This window comes from Carassius auratus, chromosome 13 (assembly GCF_003368295.1).
Source record: "Carassius auratus strain Wakin chromosome 13, ASM336829v1, whole genome shotgun sequence".
NCBI classification, from domain to species: domain Eukaryota; kingdom Metazoa; phylum Chordata; class Actinopteri; order Cypriniformes; family Cyprinidae; genus Carassius; species Carassius auratus.
Genome location: NC_039255.1, coordinates 172,033 through 192,620, shown reverse-complemented (window position 1 = coordinate 192,620; position 20,588 = coordinate 172,033). Strand labels below are relative to the sequence as shown.

Below are 20,588 nucleotides of genomic sequence, written 5' to 3'. Positions count from 1 at the left end.
TGTCTCATCGGTCCATCAACTTAGTTACAAACCTCTACTGGCTCACATTTGTGAAGAATCTTGCCTTTCTATTTTTGGTGCTGATCAGAGGTTTGCATCTTGCGGTGTAGCTTCTGTAATTTTGTGTCAAATTTTCCTGTGGACTGTAGATTGACAGAGCATCACCCCAGCTTTTTGGAGGTTGTTGGTTATTTTACAGACATGTATTTTAGGGTTCATTTTCACAGCTTTTATGATTTGTCAGTCATCAACAACTGTTGTTTTTCTCAGCTGATCAGGTCGTCATTGGTTGCTGATGTCGCTAGTTTCCAAACTCTTGATTTCTCCATGCCCTTTGTTTTTCCTATAGTTCTAATTGACTTCCCCTTTTCTTTTAACATCCAAATTGCTTGCTTTTTGTTCAGCGTCGGCTTCCTCATCTTCATCCTGGTTTGTGTGTATCATCATCAAATGCAAGATTAGAATGCAGAAGCAATGGATATAACTGATAAGACACATTCCCTGCTTTTAATATCTGAAGAATTAATGCAACAGGACACAGCTGAACACTTATATGTTCACACTTACCAATATCTATGCTCACATAGAGATGAAACTCTAAAAGTGCTGATTTTCTTAGCTGGTAAAACATCTTTGTGCTGAATCACCCAATAATAAAATGTGAGATTCTTTAGTTTTGTTTCATATTCATCTTTTAATCATATTTATAGATTTTTTGACTCCACAGCAAACAGAAAAATGTTGCATTGACTGTTCCAGTACTTATGGAGGGCACTGTGTGTATATATATATATATATATATATATATATATATATATATATATATATATATATATATATATATATATATATATATATATACTGTAACTGACCCCAAACATTTTAATACTACTAATATATTTATGTTGATTATTATTTATTCGTTTTTTTTTTTTTTTTTATGGGGCTAGAACACCTAATGCTCACCCTCTCACGGCTTAATGGTTTATTAAGTACTCTGTAAATTCACAAGACACCAATTTTCACCAATTTGCTTCCATCAAGGTCTGGAATACTTGACAGGAATCAGCTGAAGGGTCATTACAAAAGAAGACTAAATGAAGACTTCTCCATATTCTTTAGTCTTACCAGGTCTGCGGAAATAAGAGGAAACTGAGCAAGTCCTGAGAGAAATGCTGGGATTTGAAACCTGCTTTACATTTTGATGGATTATGTCATTTAAAGTGGCTTCATCAAGGGCATCTAGACTAGACTCCCATTTTTATTGCCAGTGTTTTGTCACCGTATTGATTTATCCCATATTAAAGGAAAAAACATTTATTCATGACTTCCAGAAGCATTTTAGTGCTTTTATTTATTTAAAAAAATGTATATATATACAGTACAGACCAAAGGTTTGGACCCACCTTCTCATTCAAAGAGTTTTCTTTAGTTTCATGACTATGAAAATTGTAGATTCACACTGAAGGCATCAAAACTATGAATTAACACATGTGTATTATATATGGAATTATATACATAACAAAAAAGTGTGAAACAACTGAAAATATGTCATATTGCAGGTTCTTCAAAGTAGCCACCTTTTGCTTTGATTACTGCTTTGCACACTCTTGCCATTCTCTTGATGAGCTTCAAGAGGTAGTCACCTGAAATGGTATATATATATATAAATAAATTTACTTCATCGTCACTGAAATAGAAATAGAAACTCACACACACATTCTGATGAAGCTTTCTGAATGCTTTCTGTGAGTTGGGAGTGATGTGATGCATGTTCACAGACAGCTTGTGGTGTCAGTACACCAAACACATGGTGACAGCAAGTATGTGTAATGAATCCACAACACTATTCATAGCGAGCTATTAATATGAACAGGATTACAGAAATATTGCACTGAAATTTAACTGACATTTATAAAACACAATTTACAGCCTGCGTAAATTAGTCTGAGAAAAGTTTTTTTTTTTTTCTGTTAAACTCTAATGATACTTTTCCATGTCTCTTAATGAAGAATTTGCGTTTAACTGAAATCTATTCTGCTATTATCTTAATCGCTGAAGAACCAGCCTCTTTCAAAGATTAAAAATGTTAGAACTTCAGAGTTCATAAATAGCTTCACTGAGTGTTTGTTTCTGTTAAAAAGCTCTGTGTGATGGGATTTTCCTTCATGTAGGAACCCTGATGACCTCTTAATGTGCTACTCATAAACCAGCCTTAGAAGATACTGTGGTGGCTTCTAATCCCATTTAATTAAACTGACTGAGATGCCAAAAGAACTGCAGAGAAAGACAGACAGTGAGAAATGTGGTTCAGGGTAAGATGAATGTTTACTGGTAGGAGATTAAAGTTTGCTCCTAACTGCTGGCTTGTGGGAAAGAAGTCTCACTTATTTCCGACAATAGGCCATCAATCAGTTTCTCTTCTCTTGGCCAGGAAATTGATACCAAACAGATGAGACACTCTTAAAATTCAACTAAATTATTAATCGTGGCCCGATCAGAGAGAAAGGCTTGATTGCTAGTGCTATTTTACTCAGAATTTGAGTATTAATTTAGAACTCCAAAAGCTCAAAAAGCATCTCTCAATCATGATAACCCTCATGGTAGTATAAGAGATTTTGAGTTTTGCCGTAGCAAATCTAATGATCATCTAATTATGTCACTCCCAAATTCATACATAATGATAATTCCCAAGATGATTCTTTCAGCAATTACACACATTTTATGGAGGATTCATATCTGCTATGTTCATCAAATCCTACATTTCACAATCGAGACCATATCCTCTGGGTTATGATAATGAATAACTGCACTCAACTCTATCATTACTTTTAATATGTTTCACAGTTATGGCAATAATAATACAGTATGAATGTCAATTTTAGTCCTGCCTGTCAAGGTGCATATGAACGGAGAAGGAAGGAGGTGCTGGCTTGTTCTTGACTTTTTACAGATTCTGTGAAGCACATAAACTGCTCTTGCAATTTTAAACAGGGCAAATCGCTGCACTTTCAATATTCCCCCTTCACGAAATGGCAGGAGGCTCTTCAGCGCTGAGCTGGTATTTACATCCGAAAGCTTGTCACTCTCCATGCTTTTTTGTTTAGGGGGAAATGAAAACCTGGTTGCAGCAGGAGAGGGCTGTGCTGTGCTCCAATTTTCTCAGCAACAAAATATAGACTGAGTTGGAAGGCAATTACACTGAAGTGTTCTCTACAAAAATAGCCAAGAGTCTGGGCCGGGATGCGCTAGCAGTCACCTCTCAGATGAGCCCTACCAATGGCTTCCTAAACCTGATGAGAAGCTCAAATAGTAATGAATAGCTACATCCATGTGAAAGCCATTATTTTGCATTCCCCCAATTTTCTCAGTCCTTTCCTTTTAAAAAAGGACATGTGTGTTTTTCTATATGTTACATTGACCCTGTGTTCGTTTGCAGGCTGCTAATGAGGATGATGAATGAGATAGGGCAGGCCAAAAGAAGTCTTGACAGCTCCCTGAAGGATGACCAAACCACAGGCAGAGCTCAGGAGATCGAGACACTCAGGACTGGATTTGAAGCAAGGCAGTGTTTTAAATATGTTATCTTGCTAAAACCCATGTTGGACCCCCAAGCGGGTCTGTCCTTATTTACTTGTCTCGATGCTGCTATACTTTCTAGTGGAAACCTTTCCATGACAGTTCATTGTGACCTTATCTATCAAACTTCAAAATGCACCAGAAATCAACATTAAGGCAACCAAAATACGCATACTAATGACATGCAGACAAAATATATTTATCATGGCCAAAACTTAAGAATTTGATCCCTTGTTTAATTAAATTGTTGCATAGGTTTTAGTCAGATTTTGTTCCCACAACTTTATTCATTCACTCATTGTAATTTCATCAGTGGTTATGTACTGTAAAAAAAATAAAAAAAAATAAATAAATAAATATTCTGATAGGTTTCTGTCCCTCCACTGAAAGTCCAGGTAACTAAAATGTAAAATATCTGTAAAAGTCTTGTGAAGAGATGGAATCACTTTATGTGATTAACAGAAAACACACAAGCCCCTTTCACACTGCATGTCGGACCCGGCAAATTGCCAGGAACATTGCCGGGTCGCCTTCTGTGTGAAAGCAAACACGTCCTGGGACTGATCCCGGGTCGGGGACTTCGGGGTAACATTGCTGGGTTCAGTCCCGGAACGGGCGCTGTGTGAACAAAAGCCAGATCTAATGCCGTCGTAGTGCCTAAAGTTTTCGACTCTTTTTCGACATTACACGTCACGCCCTGATGTCATGTGCCATTACGGGACCTTTATAGGTTGTGTGTTAAAGCACGCACATATTCCGGGTAATCCCTGGCAGTGTGAAAGTTCAAAAATCTAGCGACCCGGGAACAATTGCAAGGACACATTATTTGTGTATTTGCTGGAATCGCAGTGTGAAAGGGGCTACAGTTCGATACAATTCATTTTTTCCAAAGCAGAAAATGAGGAAAATGTTGTCATATTCCATCTAGGCAAAATAGTTACTGTATTTACATAAGCTACAGGAAGATGATTCAACTCACATTATCCAGCAGTCAAAACAGCTATCCCTTGCGGTCCAAGGGGGGTATGGTTTTGTAGGGATTTGGCATGAATGCAGAATAAAGGTGCTATTTTTTGCAAAACAATGTTTATATTTGAAAGCACCAAAACAAACACGTCCACATCGCATCAGGACCAAACCCCTATTTTGATAACTCTGCCTCACAAGTATGTGCACAACCCTGGTGGAATCTGCTATACCTGCTGGCCGCAGCATATTCAAGAAAAGCCAAAAGAGATTAGTTGTGTGAAAATGCAAACTCAATGTAACTCACCTATCAGCAAGAAACAAAGCAACCTCAGGATTCAATCAGGCCTTCCCACTCCTTAAATTCTCTCCACCGCTGGAAAGCTGCTCCAATATTTACACGGATCCTACATCTTGCCTGATCATAACCCTTATTTTTAATGTTTTGCTCCTCTGAAGTTTTCCCTTTTTTTAACAGCTATCTCTCGCTATCTATAGTCGATCTGCTAATATCCATCCTGTAAACTCAGTGAGTGCTAGACAATCCCAATCATTACTAGACATGCCCTTTACTGCTGATTGGCTGTGAGTTTGTTTTGGGGCTCGGTCCGACACAGTGGTCAAAAGCATTTTTCAAAAATCACTTAGTGCACCTTAAGGCTGAACTAACGACACCTACAGTATACAGAGATGTGATGTTTGTGAGTGAGGAACACCTTGATGAGAGGCTTTTGTGATCAGCAGCATTTCTGCTGATATTTCAATAAGACACATTTACAGAGAAAAGATCCTGACAAGGTCACCCTGCTGTGTCATGGCTGGGGAAAATAATTACCTCTTATGAGAATGTCATGTCATGACATTTTTGTTGTCTCTAGTCTTGACAAACCAGAACAACTGTATTCTACGGGATTTGACTTGAAAGGAACTGTGCTCCTCTAAACCAGATATGTAACACACAACAAATTTGTTCCCCAAGATCTTTTAAATGCATGACTACAGGCAGAGTCCGAAGCTCAGATTACCTTTGGACTGATCAGTTTGCTGTTATTTAAGAGAACATTAAGCCAGTCTTTCTACCCTCACACATTTTGTATCTATGGTTCCTTAATACCTTTGGCATTGTTGGCTACAGAGTTTCTTTTTGCACATGATGTCCAATCTGTTTCCCTTAAAGAAAAAGTTCACTCAAGAGAGCCATTATAGAAGTCAATGTGACTCATTCAATATATTCAATGCCTTCTGATGTGTATACAATAGCTGGAGCTCTTAGGCCTTATTCAGGCTTACATTAAGTTTTAAAATGGCACTTTTAAACACATTAGTTCAGGCCTGATGACAGAAACACTGTTTTTGCAAGTCACTTGATTCTATGGCAAAACACTGAAGATAACTGGTGAACAATCACATAATACATAATCTGATTAATGATAAACATGTAACAAAAAAAGAATGGCAATCATCTTGATCACTCAATCACTGCTTCATGATATAATTTCATGGACATTTTTTCTTTTGCATTCCACTGAAAAAAAGAAATACAAGTTTTGAACAACATGAGGTTGAGTAATGACATTTTTGATTGAACTATCCTTTTAAGATTACTTATTGTGTTTTCTTTGGAATTAAAATAGGACGCTGTCTTCTGTAGACAAAAGACATAGTTCATCAAAATATATATATATTTAGTTTTTTTTAACTAATACGAATGATTATGTAGTAAATATTGCTACTGAACAAAATAAGCCTGAATCAGACTGACTTGTTCAATTCAGTAGCAGGCAAATCCAAAGCAAAGTGCTTTGAGCCTTAGTTCCTAAGGACAAGTGACAAGCTTTTTGCAAGTTTACCTTCGGGAAAGTAACTCTCAAGGATTAAAGATCTACTTTTTGAAATGTATCTGAAGGAAATACTTGACTTGACCTTGTTCAAACCCCTGAGCAACTACTGCAATGTGACGGTTTATTTGAACTGGCTTATGGATCTGTCAGGATTTCTGGATCACACACTGTATGAATATCATGTCTAGTGATTAAATCAGTGTGAAATATGTATTTAAAGAGCACAAAGTCTCCAGGGCTGGAAAGAGTACTTGTCCAAAAAACTATCTGAGCAAAAGAGCAGCTTATAAGAGTAGTGAGCACTGAGCTGCAGATTCTATCCCTTTATAATAAAATCTATACAACATTTAAAAAACAATGTATATACTCTAATTCACATAATATTTTGTTTGTTAGATAGACCCCTAATAAAAACTGTGTGGTGAACCCTTTTTTGGCAGGGTTCCCCTGGTAAAATTTGGATTACAGGCACTAAATATCATGTTACTGGGGTTGTTTCGACCCGTGGACATGAAAAACTGTCGGCAACAGTGTCAAATTAGCCCAATTCTGTGGGGCAAAACCATGGACTTGGCAGCACTGTTTTCTAACACTGTTTGATTTGAAGATAGTTAAGAGACCAATTACTCTCTCCCTATCCAAGCACGTTGATGGATAAAAATTAATTAAAATGTAATGACCAGAAATGGGAGTAAAAACTATAGATACACAAGGACTATAGAATAAACAAAACATGACACTTGTATAGCTTTGAATGGAGGAAAAATTCTATGCTCAACAGCTGGCTCTATCGAACGAAGCCCCTCCTTCTGAGTAAAAGAGCCAATCGCTAATCTGTAAAGTCAGCGCGTCACTGCAGCAGCCGTTAGAAGTCCCAGTTGCCATAGAAACAGTCTTTTGAACTTTTTGAAATAGGTTTTTTGCGCTTAGGACTGCGCTGGCTGATTTAGGCTGAAAAATAGGCTTTTTGAACATTATTTGAACAAAGGAAACAACACTTATGTTCTTGTCAGGTTTCATTGGTGCTTTAAAATATGAAATTTAATCTTAAACTTTGTTAACAATTTTGGAGAATTTGATCTTTCCCCATTCAAAAAGATAGGAGCTGCACTTGCATGCCCGAGAAGTGTTTCAAAGATGGCCGCCAGGTGAAATGATTTGCCTTAAAGGGACTTTGAGATACATCACACAATTAAAAGTACACAATTTTTAAACTACTCAAAGTACAATTTCTGATAAGCTTCTTAAATTACACTATTAGAGTATCTGTTATTTGTTACTTCACACCCCTGAAAGTCACTGACAAAATTCAACTATGGGGACCAGAAGTAGGGAAGATAAAAAAAGTTAGTTTAGTTTAGTTGTTCACTAAGGGAAAAAAGTTTTTAATGAACTGGAACAACAGTCATTGAGATCCAAGTTAGTATGGTTAAATTAGTTGTCTTTCTTTATTGATACTCCATTACAAAGACTGGAGTAATGAAAATTCAGCTTTGTCAACACAGGAATAAATTATACTTTAATATATAAATAGAAAATAAATTGTAATATTTCAGAATTACTTTTACTTTTTTGATCAGTGCAGCCATTGTGACGATAAAAAGCTTGTTTCAAAAACATCTGAAAAAATCTTACCAACCCCAAACTATTAAATTGGTACTTTCTTTCTACTATCTTCTTTATTTTTATTTTAAAAAACACATAACTGTCAATTATTCTCCAAGTGAATTATTTTTGTTGGATGGCTCTTAGTGAGTATAACTTACTTTGTTTTATTTATTTGTCTGCATTAACGTTACTGCTATGTATAGTTGCTAGTGAACTATAGGTTTGGAACTGTGTGTATTATTGAGGCACCATCAGACAGTGTTATCAGTGTTGTCATGACAGTTTCGTGTGACTCCAAATGTGATTAGTCACATGACATCTCTGACTCAGGCAGTTGAAGACTCACCTGTGCTTTCATTCGCATCCAGACTGCCAGCCAGCTGCTCCAGTAATCGCGCCCGTGCCGCATTTCTCTTATGCTTCTTGCCTTCGTAGTGTTGCTGTGCCATCAGTGGGTTGTTGAACCAGGCGCCACACAAGCAGCAGTACTTGCCTGCCTCACCATGATTGGCCAGCGGCTGCCACGAGGGAGGGGGCGGGTCTGTGGTCAGAGGAGTGGGCGGGGCTGAATCTGCAAAGAACAGAATATACATTAATTATCTTTATATATCAATCAATATACCTTCAAGAGCCTATTCAATAAAATATTCGTTTGAGTGCAGCTGAAACTGTTCTGCTGGCACACACTGACGGCTCAAAGCCTAATCTACTGAACAGCTATGCAGGTCAAGAGAGGGTCAGCGCATGCGGAGATGAAAATTCACCCCTGAGTTAGGTTACCCTCCTCCATCTTATGAGGAAAAAGCAAACAAATGGATTGATCGTCCAGGTGACACTCTCGAAGACACCATGGGACTTGTTTCCATAGTTACCAACCCCAAAGGCAACAGTGCCGTAGGTTAGAATGAGCTAAACACACTGTTATTGTTTACTGGACTTTTAAAACCAATAGATGCTGAAAAAAAGATGAGATTTTTTTTTTTTTGTAATTTATGGAATGGAATGGAATATACTTCATTTAGTTCATTGTATTGACAAGAGAATCATGGACATTTTGCTAAACATCTAATTTTTGTGTTCAAATGGAGGAAATGAGAATAAAAAGGGGTTTGGAACTACACAAGGTTGAGTAAATGGGGACAGAATTATTATAATTTCTTAGGGAAACTAACGCTTAAAATGTATAAAAAGTCAATTGTTATTAAATAGAAAATGCAACAGAATCCCAGTCTTTCTCCTAAATGTTGTAACTGAGCATTTACAGAATGGTTGCTTCCTTTTAAAACTACAAATCATCAAAAAAAGTATATTCAATCACATTTTAGTTCAGAAACCAATTCTCACTATTAATTAACTATTAACTACAAATTTTGACTCCATAAACTTCTGATTTGCTGCTTATTGTTAGTTTGTAATGTAGTTCTAAATTCTAAATTCGTCTAAATTCTTCAGAACACTATAGAAGATGTTTTTTTTTTTTAAGAGCATTGGTAACCAAACAGTTTTGCTGACCATTGGCTTACATTGTATGGAAACAGAGATGTTTCTCAAAATATCTTCTTTTATGTTCCACAGAAGAAAGTCATAAAAGTTTGGAAAGACTTGAGGGTGAGTAAATTACAGATTTTTCATTTTTGGGTGAAATATCCCTTTAACTCTCAAAGATCGACTGTAGTAAAACTAATACTCTATTCAAATCAGTAGAGTAACACTTTTTTAAAAAGCTTTGGGTTATAATAGCAGCTTGAATTCTAAAACGTAAAGTTTGGCGGGAAAATACATTGAATCTACCAGCACGACACAACAACATGACACCTCTGCCATCTGTTTTGATGAAGATTTAACAATATCCTTATTCTTCTAGAGTATATATATATATATATATATATATATATATATATATATATATATATATATATATATGTGTGTGTGTGTGTGTGTGTGTGTGTGTGTGTGTGCGTGTGGTCTTTGATGGTTGGGTGTAATCTTAAATTTGACACTGATTGCTAAGTTGATTTGTCATGGTGTAGCAACCAAGAACACTTACAGTAACTACACCTCTCTGTTCTCACCACCCACATCTCACTAACATGAGCAAAGATGATTAAAATCACTGTGCAACTTTCAGTGGTTTGACAAAACCAGCATACACACATTAGGAAGGGCTCCAAATTGTTGATTAGTGCATCTTTTTATCCTTAGTTTAAAAAAAGAGAGAGCTTCTCAAAATGGATTTTTAGCATGCTGACAGTGTGCTACTGCTGAACAGCCAGCACACTAAAATCCTCTCTGATAAGTTGCATCTCTAAATTCATGCTCTTTAAGCACTACCGCTACACCCATCAAAGCACTACTTTTGTACCAAATTCACAGCATTCAACAATACATTTCGAGGCAATTATAAGTGTTTTTATGAAGATGTGTTGAGTGAAAAAAGGTTCAACAACTTTTAAAAACATGTCTTGAGACCCTTGGATTTTGTTTCATTTTGTTGAGCTCATTTTAAAAGCAAAAGTCAATGCTATGTGAACATCCTTTAGTTTTAAAACCATTTTGAACATTACTAACACACATCTGTATGTATTCCTGATGTGCATGATGTGCAGAGACAGATGTTGCAGATAAACCCTTAAGCAAAAAGATGGTTTTAGAACTGGAGTAACACGATGAGCAGGAATAGACGGGGGATGGGCAGGTAAAGATATCAAGGGCAACTCCATCACATCCGCTTTGACTGCCAAACACCGATCCTCATCTGATGAGTTTTCCTGAGGGAACAGCACTCTGGATTTTCACGAAGGTTACTTTTGACTCTAATCTATCCTGAAACGCCCGTTCCACTTTTTCTTAAAATTTGTGAAAATGTCCTTTCATATTGCTTTGCTAAAGCCGTCTACTATGTGATCTCATCTCATCTGTGTGTCATGAAAGACTAAAAAAAAACAAGACAAATAAAGCTGAGAGTGAACCATGATGATTGCATGCTCACGCTCACCATCAAGCGCTTGTTATAATATCCTACTGGACATGGAGAACCAGGAACATTAGTGAAATTAGTCTGGAGGGCTGTAAGAAAAACCAGCCTGCTTGATTGAAATCATTTCCCTTATGACAGGAAATGAAATTCAATAGTCATTGACAGGCTAAAGATAGAAACACATATCTCTTGTTTGTCCTGATGCCTGCAGTAGACATCTGTAATGTGGTTAAGATCATTTTAAAGTGAAGCGTAATCAAATATGTACAGAAAGACTGAAACGTGTTAGACAAATTTGCCTTGACACTGAATACAGCAGCAATTTGAATCCAAATTTAGTATTTATTACCACCCACACTGATGACTTTCCACACTGGCACACATTCAGAGAACAAAGCTCAGGTGATTGAAAGTGTCCATCACAAATCAATTTAGTTTCACAGTGCAAAATCCAATTGAGAGGTGATTTGTTCAGGTCAATACGCTGATGGAAATGTGTGCTACTGGTCAATTCAATGTCTCTAATAAGTTAAAAGTTGGTAACATCTGTAATATCAGGGGTCTCATTTATAAAACTCTCTGTAGATTTCATTATAACATTTTATGTAGGCACAAAAGCTAGATTTTGTGTATGCCCAAAAGTTTTCAGATTTATAAAACCATGCGTACGCCAGAGCCTGCGCATAAAATATCTTTATAAATGACAGTCAGGGGAAGATTGTGCGTACGTTAATAATTGTGCAACTATAGCACTCCTCGCTGTCATTAAAACATAGCATGTCACAGGAAAATTCTGTTTATTGTTAATGAAATTATGTAATTATGTTGTTTGTAAAATTATGTAAAATTGTGTTTATATATATATAAATAAAAGTAAATTAGTAAAAGTAAAGAACTTAAATAAATCTAACAACATGATGTTGTTTCTCAGATCCAGATCTTATTTCCATTGGTCTGTAAACAACCACAGTTCTGAATTATTCATTGACACTGAGCATAGATAAAACTATTTGTTATGATTGTGAATATCATCAGAGACATAAATATAATTTTTTGGTGTCATGAGTTTATTACTGCGTTTTCAAGGCTGCACTGTATTCATATTCCTCAGGCATTTTGCTTAATGCTCTGTTCGTAACTCCAAACCCAGTGTATTAAATTCATGCAATTCAATTCAGATGAAATCCATTCAAATGTTGTTTTCTTGACTATTTCAGCCTTATGCATTTTTATGTGATTACGTGATTGCAATGTGGTAATGGTAATGTGGTAAAGTTTATTGCATTTATTTAGTTGTCCAATAAGTTTCTACATTTAATTTAAATGCAAGTTCTAGACTGACTAGTTTTTTACACTACTTGTGCGGGCCTTAATTTTTTGACTAAGTTTGAAAGCACTTTAATAACTTTAGCATTAGAAGCATTAGATTTAGCAGTGACACATGAGATATTCTAGATCATTCTTATCTCATATTCTGCGCACATGTGATTGTCTGCTTATTGTATAAAGGCTTCCTTTCCACAATTTTGCACATTTAACAGACAACCACTCTGCACGACTCCACAGTGCAATCTTACAGTGTTTCTTGATGTCTTGTGTCTGTGTATCCCTGTAGTGTTCTAGGACGCTCACTGTTGCTTGTGTTCATAACCACTGCACAAACAGCTGGGCCGGTGGGCATAAACAAAGCCTGTCTGACAGAACTGAACTTTAGGTTGAGTTTAGCGCTCTGGGCTTCATGCATGAACCAGTCTCTATGTTCCTACAGCTCTGATTCATGACACACCTCTGGGTCTAATCCACTACTGTATAGTGTCTCTACTCTTAGTAAAAGTGGAAAAGGACCAAAAAACAAGATTATTTTTAGCATATTTTTTGAAGTAATATCTAAAGAAACTAAACAATACTAGAATGCATTTAGCTGAATGTTTTTTACCTGTGGATGCTGGCAGACTTGGCGTTTCCCCCAGCACCAAGCGAACTCTTTTAGCGTGCGTTTTGCCCTGGTAGTGCGACTGAGCCACGATGGCAGATGTGAAGAACATGTTGCAGAGCGTACAGCATTTGTTTCTGTCCACCTCATTCTCTGCGCTGTCCTAAAAAAAGATAGAAATACAGGACGTATAGCACATGAATCACATACTGTATAATGGATGTCCATAATATATACGACATACATTGTCACATTGAAAAGTTTTGGTTATTGATGTTTTAAGGTATGAACAAATTTTTATTATTATTAGTCGTTGCTTGTAAATAAGTATTATTGTATTTTTATTTCCCATGTTCATTGTGAAAAAGTATAGAACATTATTTAATATTTTAAATCTAATGTATTACCTAGCCATAGTCTCTAGGAATATATATATATATATATATATATATATATATATATATATATATATATATATATATATATATATTTGTGGCAGACTTATTGCTCCAGTTATTTCTCATATGCTAGATTGATTATTTTTCAAAAATAAAAAGTACAATGATTGTGATTCTGAGTCAGTAATGTGAAAAGTGCAAACATTTTAAATATTTTCCAAAATTGTGGTAGTCATCATATTTATTTCAGATGGACAGTAAGAAATCAAACCAATAAACTATTCAGCCAGGGTTCTCTGATCATCAAAAACTGATAAGATGTGCTTCAGATTCCAGAATCTAACAGCCAGAAGATATTTTGAATTTTCATATGCCAGTAAAAATGCACACAGACAATAGAATGATTATGGACACATTTTGTGTGCTGCGAGTGACTTGAACTGTCCTTCACGTGTCTGGAGACTGGACTGTGGATTACAGGGCCACTATCAGTTCTAGCACAGACGGGGCCCTTGGCATTTTCCCAGGCCCCCCGCTCTCAGTCAGGTCCTGATCCAATCCAGCAGGAAAGAGACAAAGACAAGCCAAGAACTGTCCTGATCAAAGCAACAGTCCAGCTTATCATCTCTTATACACACAACAAAATCAGTCAGTGAACACACCAAACACTCCTTTAGAGCAGTCTTAGATCAGTGGAGCCCAGACAGAGGTATGTGGAGCTTAAGGGATGTTTAAACAGGTTGTGTGGGGAACTTGGAAAGATTTTGGAAATACCTACAAATAAGGAAAATCTTTAAAATAAAAATATTAGATCTGTTTAGTGATACAAATAAATATTGTAAATAAATGAATATTATGAATTGTAATAATGAATGTTGTTATTACCATATATGTAATACATTTTTCTTTTCATGTTTCTATATAGTCCAGCAAGATAAAATCAGTAGCTGCTAAGTGCAATTAGAATCACAATCTTAGTGAAGAGCGCAGAACTTTAAGAAATGACTGACTGATTCCTGTTGTAAAACTGAATATGGTGAAGTCTATGTGTGAGATCTTTCCAGACTGAAAACAGAGGAGATGAGATGAGGAGTGGGAAACCTGAGAGCATAAAGGAAGCCACATGGAAAAAAAGGAGAAAAAGCACCAAAAAGTTGTCTTGTGAGCTATATTTCAAGTCATCTGAAGCTATCCAATAGTTCTGTGCGAGGAAGACATCAAAATGTTAAAGCAGGGGTGAAATCAGGTAAACTGAGACACATTTTGCCATTAAGATGACTGGGTAGAAATGTCCCAATTAACCTCAACTCACCTACTATGCATTTGTGTGTGTAAGGTTTTTTAATGATGAAGAAAATCACTGAATGCACCTTCAGCACTGAAAAAAATAAATAAAACAATAATAATATTAATAATCCAGTTTGGTACAACATAAGTGTGAGTAAATTATGACAGATTCTGGGTGAACTACTGTTGTTGACACTGCAAATAGCATCTGCTCGATCTGAATCAGACATTTAAAAATAAATCTGCCATATTTTCATTCCAGAGTAGAGAAAAATTTTGGCTTAAGCATGTTTTCTCAGACATTTTCCCCAGTATTAGGCCAGGTTTGCATCTGCATTCTGCTCAACCATCGCTGCTGACATTTCTGCACTTAAAAAAAAAAAAAAAAAAAAAATTATCTGAGATGCACTTCCACTGGAAGGTGTGATGGTCTGTTTCTCGTACTGTATCCCTCTTTCTTTCTCTCTCTCACTTCTCACAGCATCTTGGGTCTGTGTCTTTGTAGATATTCTGTCAAATGAATATCCAGACAGCTCTCTCTGTCATGCTCCCTTGGGGCAGCCGTCTCGTTGACTTTCGGTGCCCATGATAAAATCTTAATTGTCATTGACAGCTCTGTTCCTCCTCACCTTGTTCAGTGAGACAGCATGTTGAAGCAGCAGATGCCTGACCACCACAGCTGCTCTGCCACAACTCTATAACCTCACAATTGTTTCCCCTAAAACGAATAGAGCGAATATGTGGGGCAAATGGAGACATTTGCCTCTTTCCTGAGTAACAGTATTTTCTCACCATTCATCATTCTCAACATTTTTATCATCAGTTTTGAAAACAGTTGTGCTGCTTAATTTTTTTTGTGAAAAATGTAATGCATATTTACAGGATTCTTTGATGTTCAAAAGACAGTGAAAGTCTTTACTGACATTTTTTACTTTTATCATGCACAAGATTGTTTCTCTGGAATATGTTCACATATAAATATATGTTTAGACATAAAAAAAACGTATTTAATATACATTGTCTGTTTAATTAAAGTACTTAAATAAAACTCTGTATTGATTTCACGGCAACAAATGTATCAGTTTCTCTCTGTTTTTTTTTTATTTTTTTTAAGGATTTTAGGAGAAGCATCTGAGATTGTAGACAATTAAAAAGAAACAAATGAAAGCTCTGGTCCTCTGAGCCCTGAAAGAACAACCACTGAGCAATTCAATGCTCCTCTGAGTCCTGTCCTACAATATCATTATATAAACCCAAACCCCTCAGCTCCATAAAACGATACTTTTAATCTTTTAGTGTGATTAAAGTTGATGTATCAGACCTTGCAATGACAAACACGAGCTCAGCTGTGCTCTGCTTTCACATTCATCAGATTAAAATCAGCATTTCAAGGTGAGGCCAGTCATATAAATGAGCTGCTTGCAAAGTAAATAAGTAAATAAAAAAATAAAATAATAATAATAATAAAAACCTTTATAACTCAGCAGAAATATAGACTTATTAGTTAATGAACAGTGCTCTCTTCCACCCTCAATACCCATGGCTGAAGTGCCCTTGATCAAGGCACTGAACCCTCAGTTGCTCCCCAGGCACTGGATGTATAGCTGCCCACTGCTCCGGGTGTGTGTTCACGGTGTGTTCACTTCTCACTGCGTTGTTTGTGCACTTGGATGGATTAAATGCAGAGCACCAATTCTGAGTATGGGTTACCATACTTGGCAAATGTCATGACTTTCACTTTTATTACAATAGTCTACCCTGCTGGTAATAAAGGCATGAACAAGTTTATCCAAGTCTTGACTGGAAACAAAATGTCTAATTCTTGTTTTTGAGATGATACTATGCTGATTTATTTACAGATTTGACATGACTTCTGAAACTAAGGTCTGTCTCCATAATCACACCCGAAACATTTCTGACTTGATTTTTAGTTTTTTGACCCCTAGAGTCAAGGTATGCAAACACATCCTGTTTTTTTTTTTGGCACATCCAACTGTTAATTTCATCAATACACTGGCAAAGTGATTTAATGGGGCTGTAGTTATTTGGTGATAAGGCTAGGTAAATCTGGGTATAATCAACATAGCTGTGATAGGAAATTTGGTTCTTTCTCATTATCTGACTTAGTGGGAGCATATATAGTTCAAGCTAAACAAGAGCGGTGCAAGAATTGAGCCTTGTTGGACTCCGCATGTCATGGACGTCCACTTAGACTTATGCTCTTCTTTACTCACATAATAACCTCTCCCTTCTAAGTATGACCTGAAACATTTGAGTACAATCCCAGAAAGCCTGACCCAGTTTTCCAGTCTTTCTAGTAGTATGTTATGATATACAGTGTCAAACGCAGCACTGAGATCTAGTAGTACCAGCACTCATATTTTGCAAGAATCAGAATTTAAGCAATTATAATTTGTTATCTTAATGAGCGCTGTCTATGCTGATTATATACACTGTCATTCAAATGTTTATTAAATAACTGCAGCCTTGATAAGCATAAGACGGAGACAAAGAGAGAAAAAAAGCAATACAAATACAAATCATATTGATCCCAAACTTTTAAAGGGCCATGTAGCCATATACATTTCCGCACAGTTCTCAAGAATTGTACCATTGCCGAATGTGAAAGTGACGTGACATACAGCCAAGTACACACACAGCAGTGAACACACACCCGGAGCAGTGAGCAGTCATTTTTGCTGTGGCACCCAGGGAGCAGTGGGGGGTTCAGTGCCTTGCTCACAGGCACCTCATTTATGGTATTGCCAGCCAGACTCGAACCCACAACCTTAGGGGGAGTCAAACTCTCTAACCACTATGCCACAACTTCCCAGACATTCCAACCTACAGTCCTCTGCTCTACCAGCTGAGCTATCGAAGGCACAAGGCACATAACGTGCATTCATGTTATACAAGAAATGGTACATAGTGGCACATTTGAGTGAAACGTGAACCTGTTCTCATTGCACTCTTTGTCACACAGGAGCAGACTCTCTTTTACACATCTGGGCCAGAGTGATTGTGTCAGAGCTGTAGCTCTGTGTGTGTGTTTGGGACCAGAGTGTCTGCCATCACCTCCCTGCTGAAAGAAAACACACAAACAAGTTCAAACTTCATGGCCTAGTTCTGTTTCACTGTGCCTGTGTGACCTGATTCCAGTGAGCCGGCCAGTGAATGTGTGTTCTGACTGCTGTTTGCAGGAGAGGTAAGGGTGTAGCGCTCTGAGCTCACAGACGTTTTTTCCCATCCCAGCGCTGCTCATTTCACGTAAAATGGGCTGTTTGCAGTTCACTGTCACAGCATAGGCTGTGCTCATCACTGTATGTGAGTGTGTACATGTGATGTGTGTTTTAGTGCTTCATGATCTCTGTGCAGTGCATGCAACTCATTTCAGTTGTTTTGGAAGTGCAGTCACTGTGCACACTGCATAAAGTATGACAGTGAGCTATATAATATATATAATGTATTTCTGATTATGTTTTTCACAATATGTAAGGAACGAATTGATTATTTGAGCATAAATACAGTTTTCCTGTTCATCACTATCAGTTATTGATGTTTTTTTCTTCTATTAATTAAAACTTTAATACTTCTATTCAGCAAGGATTCATTAAATTAATCAAGTTGACAGTAAAGAAAAAAAAAGAAATTTATTTAAATAAATGCTGTTCTTTTCTACTTTCTGTTTATCAAAGAATCCCGAAGAAAGCATCATTAACAGAATAAAAAACAGAACCCATCAGGGCTGCTGTGGTCCCCAGCGAGGACTGAAACCATTTGAATTAGAGAATTTTGCTGGTAAAAGCTTGTTTCCTCATGATTTTTGTTGATTATTTGCTTTTCAGGCATGTGTATTCGAGTACAAGTTATGAATATGTGTAAGCATGTGTGTGTGTGATGCTCTGGCAGTGTCTGGTCCCATTCTGTTGTTAACAGAGCATTTAATTAGGAGTCTGTTTATCTCTCTCCTCCACTCTCTCATTCCTCTGTTGGAATGTTGGGAAGGGTGCAAAAACAAGCTAAAAATAAGAGCCCAAAGGAAGAAAGTCACAGAAATAATAATTGTGGCGGTTAAAAGCGGCATACAAAAAATAGATTTAAAAAATGAAGGAGAATAGAGAAGGAGAAAATTTTTTTTTTAATATTCTTCAACTTTCATTCTACCTGATGGAGAGCCATAAAGCAAAGAAAGATATATTCTATATATATAAATAATATATCAAATATAATATCACCAAGCACCTTTCCAACCTACTTTCCTCTTTTGTTCTCCTGCGAGTCTGTGTACTTCTGCTTGACATTTTTGAAAAAGAAACTCAAACATGCTTTCCACAGCTTCAGTGTAACTCACTTCCTTTCTTATGAAGTGGACGAGTTAGGAAAACAAGGCGTCGGGGATGTCGTGGCCTAATGGTTAGAGGGTTGGACTCCCAATCGAAGGGTTGTGAGTTCTAGTCTTGGGCCGGATGGAATTGTGGGTGGGGGTAGTGCATGTACAGTTCTCTCTCCACCTTCAATACCACGACTTAGGTGCCCTTGAGCAAGGCATCGAACCCCCAACTGCTCCCCGGGCGCCGCAGCATAAATGGCTGCCCACTGCTCCGGGTGTGTGCTCACAGTGTGTGTGTGTGTTCACTGCTCTGTGTGTGTGCATTTCGGATGCGTTAAATGCAGAGCACAAATTCTGAGTATGGGTCACCATACTTGGCTGAATGTCACTTCACTTCACACTTCACTTAAGAGGTAACTGGAATGTCTCCATTATAAGAAGCCTGTTTTCACCTGAATGTAAAAAAAAAAAAAGTAAAATGGTAATCATGAAGTAAAATGTAGAATTAGAAATAATGTCACATTGCATGGTACAAAGCCACTTTTAGAGATGCAAATTTGCAGTTGTAAGATATAAAAAGTCACAATTGCCATTATTTTTGGTCACAGGTGGACATGTTTGGACATGCAACATAAATTTTATTATTTAATTAGTGTTATTATCATTAACTAACTAAAAATGTAAACCATTAAATAAAACATGTTTATTACTTAAAATAAAATTGAACAGAAATAAAATATTATAATACAAACTTTTTTCAGCTAGTTTCCAATACAACATTTTCTAATTTTTTAAGATAATGTATATAAACCAAACTAACAAACACTAAATTAACTAAATAAAATAACTTACTAAATTTTTTTATAAAATAAAAAATATATAATTTAAATCTTATTTAAAATACTGACAAACTATAACAGTTTATTAATGATACTGAATAGTACATTTAATTGATATTTATGTTTCACATAACTATCCACTTTGTCTCAGATGTTTTCCACTAAAATACCTAAATGATTAAAAAACAAAAACACGTTTGATTTCATATTGACTTACAGACTGATTAACTGACTTTTTACTGTAGACTTTGGTTTCTTAGCAAATCTTCCCACTGTTTGAGACACTGATATCTCTTTTGAAACTATAGGGTTTAACATGTCTATGAGGGTCTGTTTCTCAGTACATGGCTGTCTTATAGAGAAAGAGTGATGTGAAAAGAGATCTTGTGTGATTTTCTGTCCTGTGGGAGACATCATTGACAGGGCACATGATATCTCTGACTGATTCCAGACCGATAACTGAGCAAATGTGAGAAAGATCTGCTTCAATCCCTCTATTCTTGACAGATAAGTCCTCATTGACTTGTGTGGATGTGTGGAGTGGACAAAAGTGTTGTGAAGTGACAGACTCAAAGTTTCAGTCAGTGAAAGATTGACCAGCACTGGTTCCTTTAGTCTAGAATCTTGTATTTTCCTCGTTTTGTGTTTGGTTTTCATTTGTGACTTGTCTGCCTCAGTTTTCCCAAAATGATGTTTGAAAGTGACAGCACAGTCATCGCCGAAAACGGCCTTGTACCAAGAAGAATTATTCATAAACTGTTCAACTAATGAGTTCTGTATAAGAGCACAGACTACAGATCAAACACAATGATAACTGGACGGTTTTTACT

At 36.6% G+C, this 20,588-nt stretch overlaps 1 protein-coding gene across 2 annotated transcripts in view; it reads right to left on the bottom strand.

Annotated features, from left to right (window-relative positions):
* The window catches only part of LOC113112274 (zinc finger matrin-type protein 4), a 77,637-nt gene that overhangs the window by 27,843 nt on the left and 29,206 nt on the right, over window positions 1-20,588 (bottom strand). For both annotated transcript variants that reach the window (XM_026277682.1, XM_026277683.1), the window contains exons 4-5: window positions 12,908-13,067; window positions 8,341-8,565 (exon numbers count right to left, since the gene is read on the bottom strand). In XM_026277682.1, coding sequence (XP_026133467.1) covers window positions 8,341-8,565; window positions 12,908-13,067 — 385 coding nt within the window. The remainder of the gene's footprint in view (window positions 1-8,340; window positions 8,566-12,907; window positions 13,068-20,588) is intronic.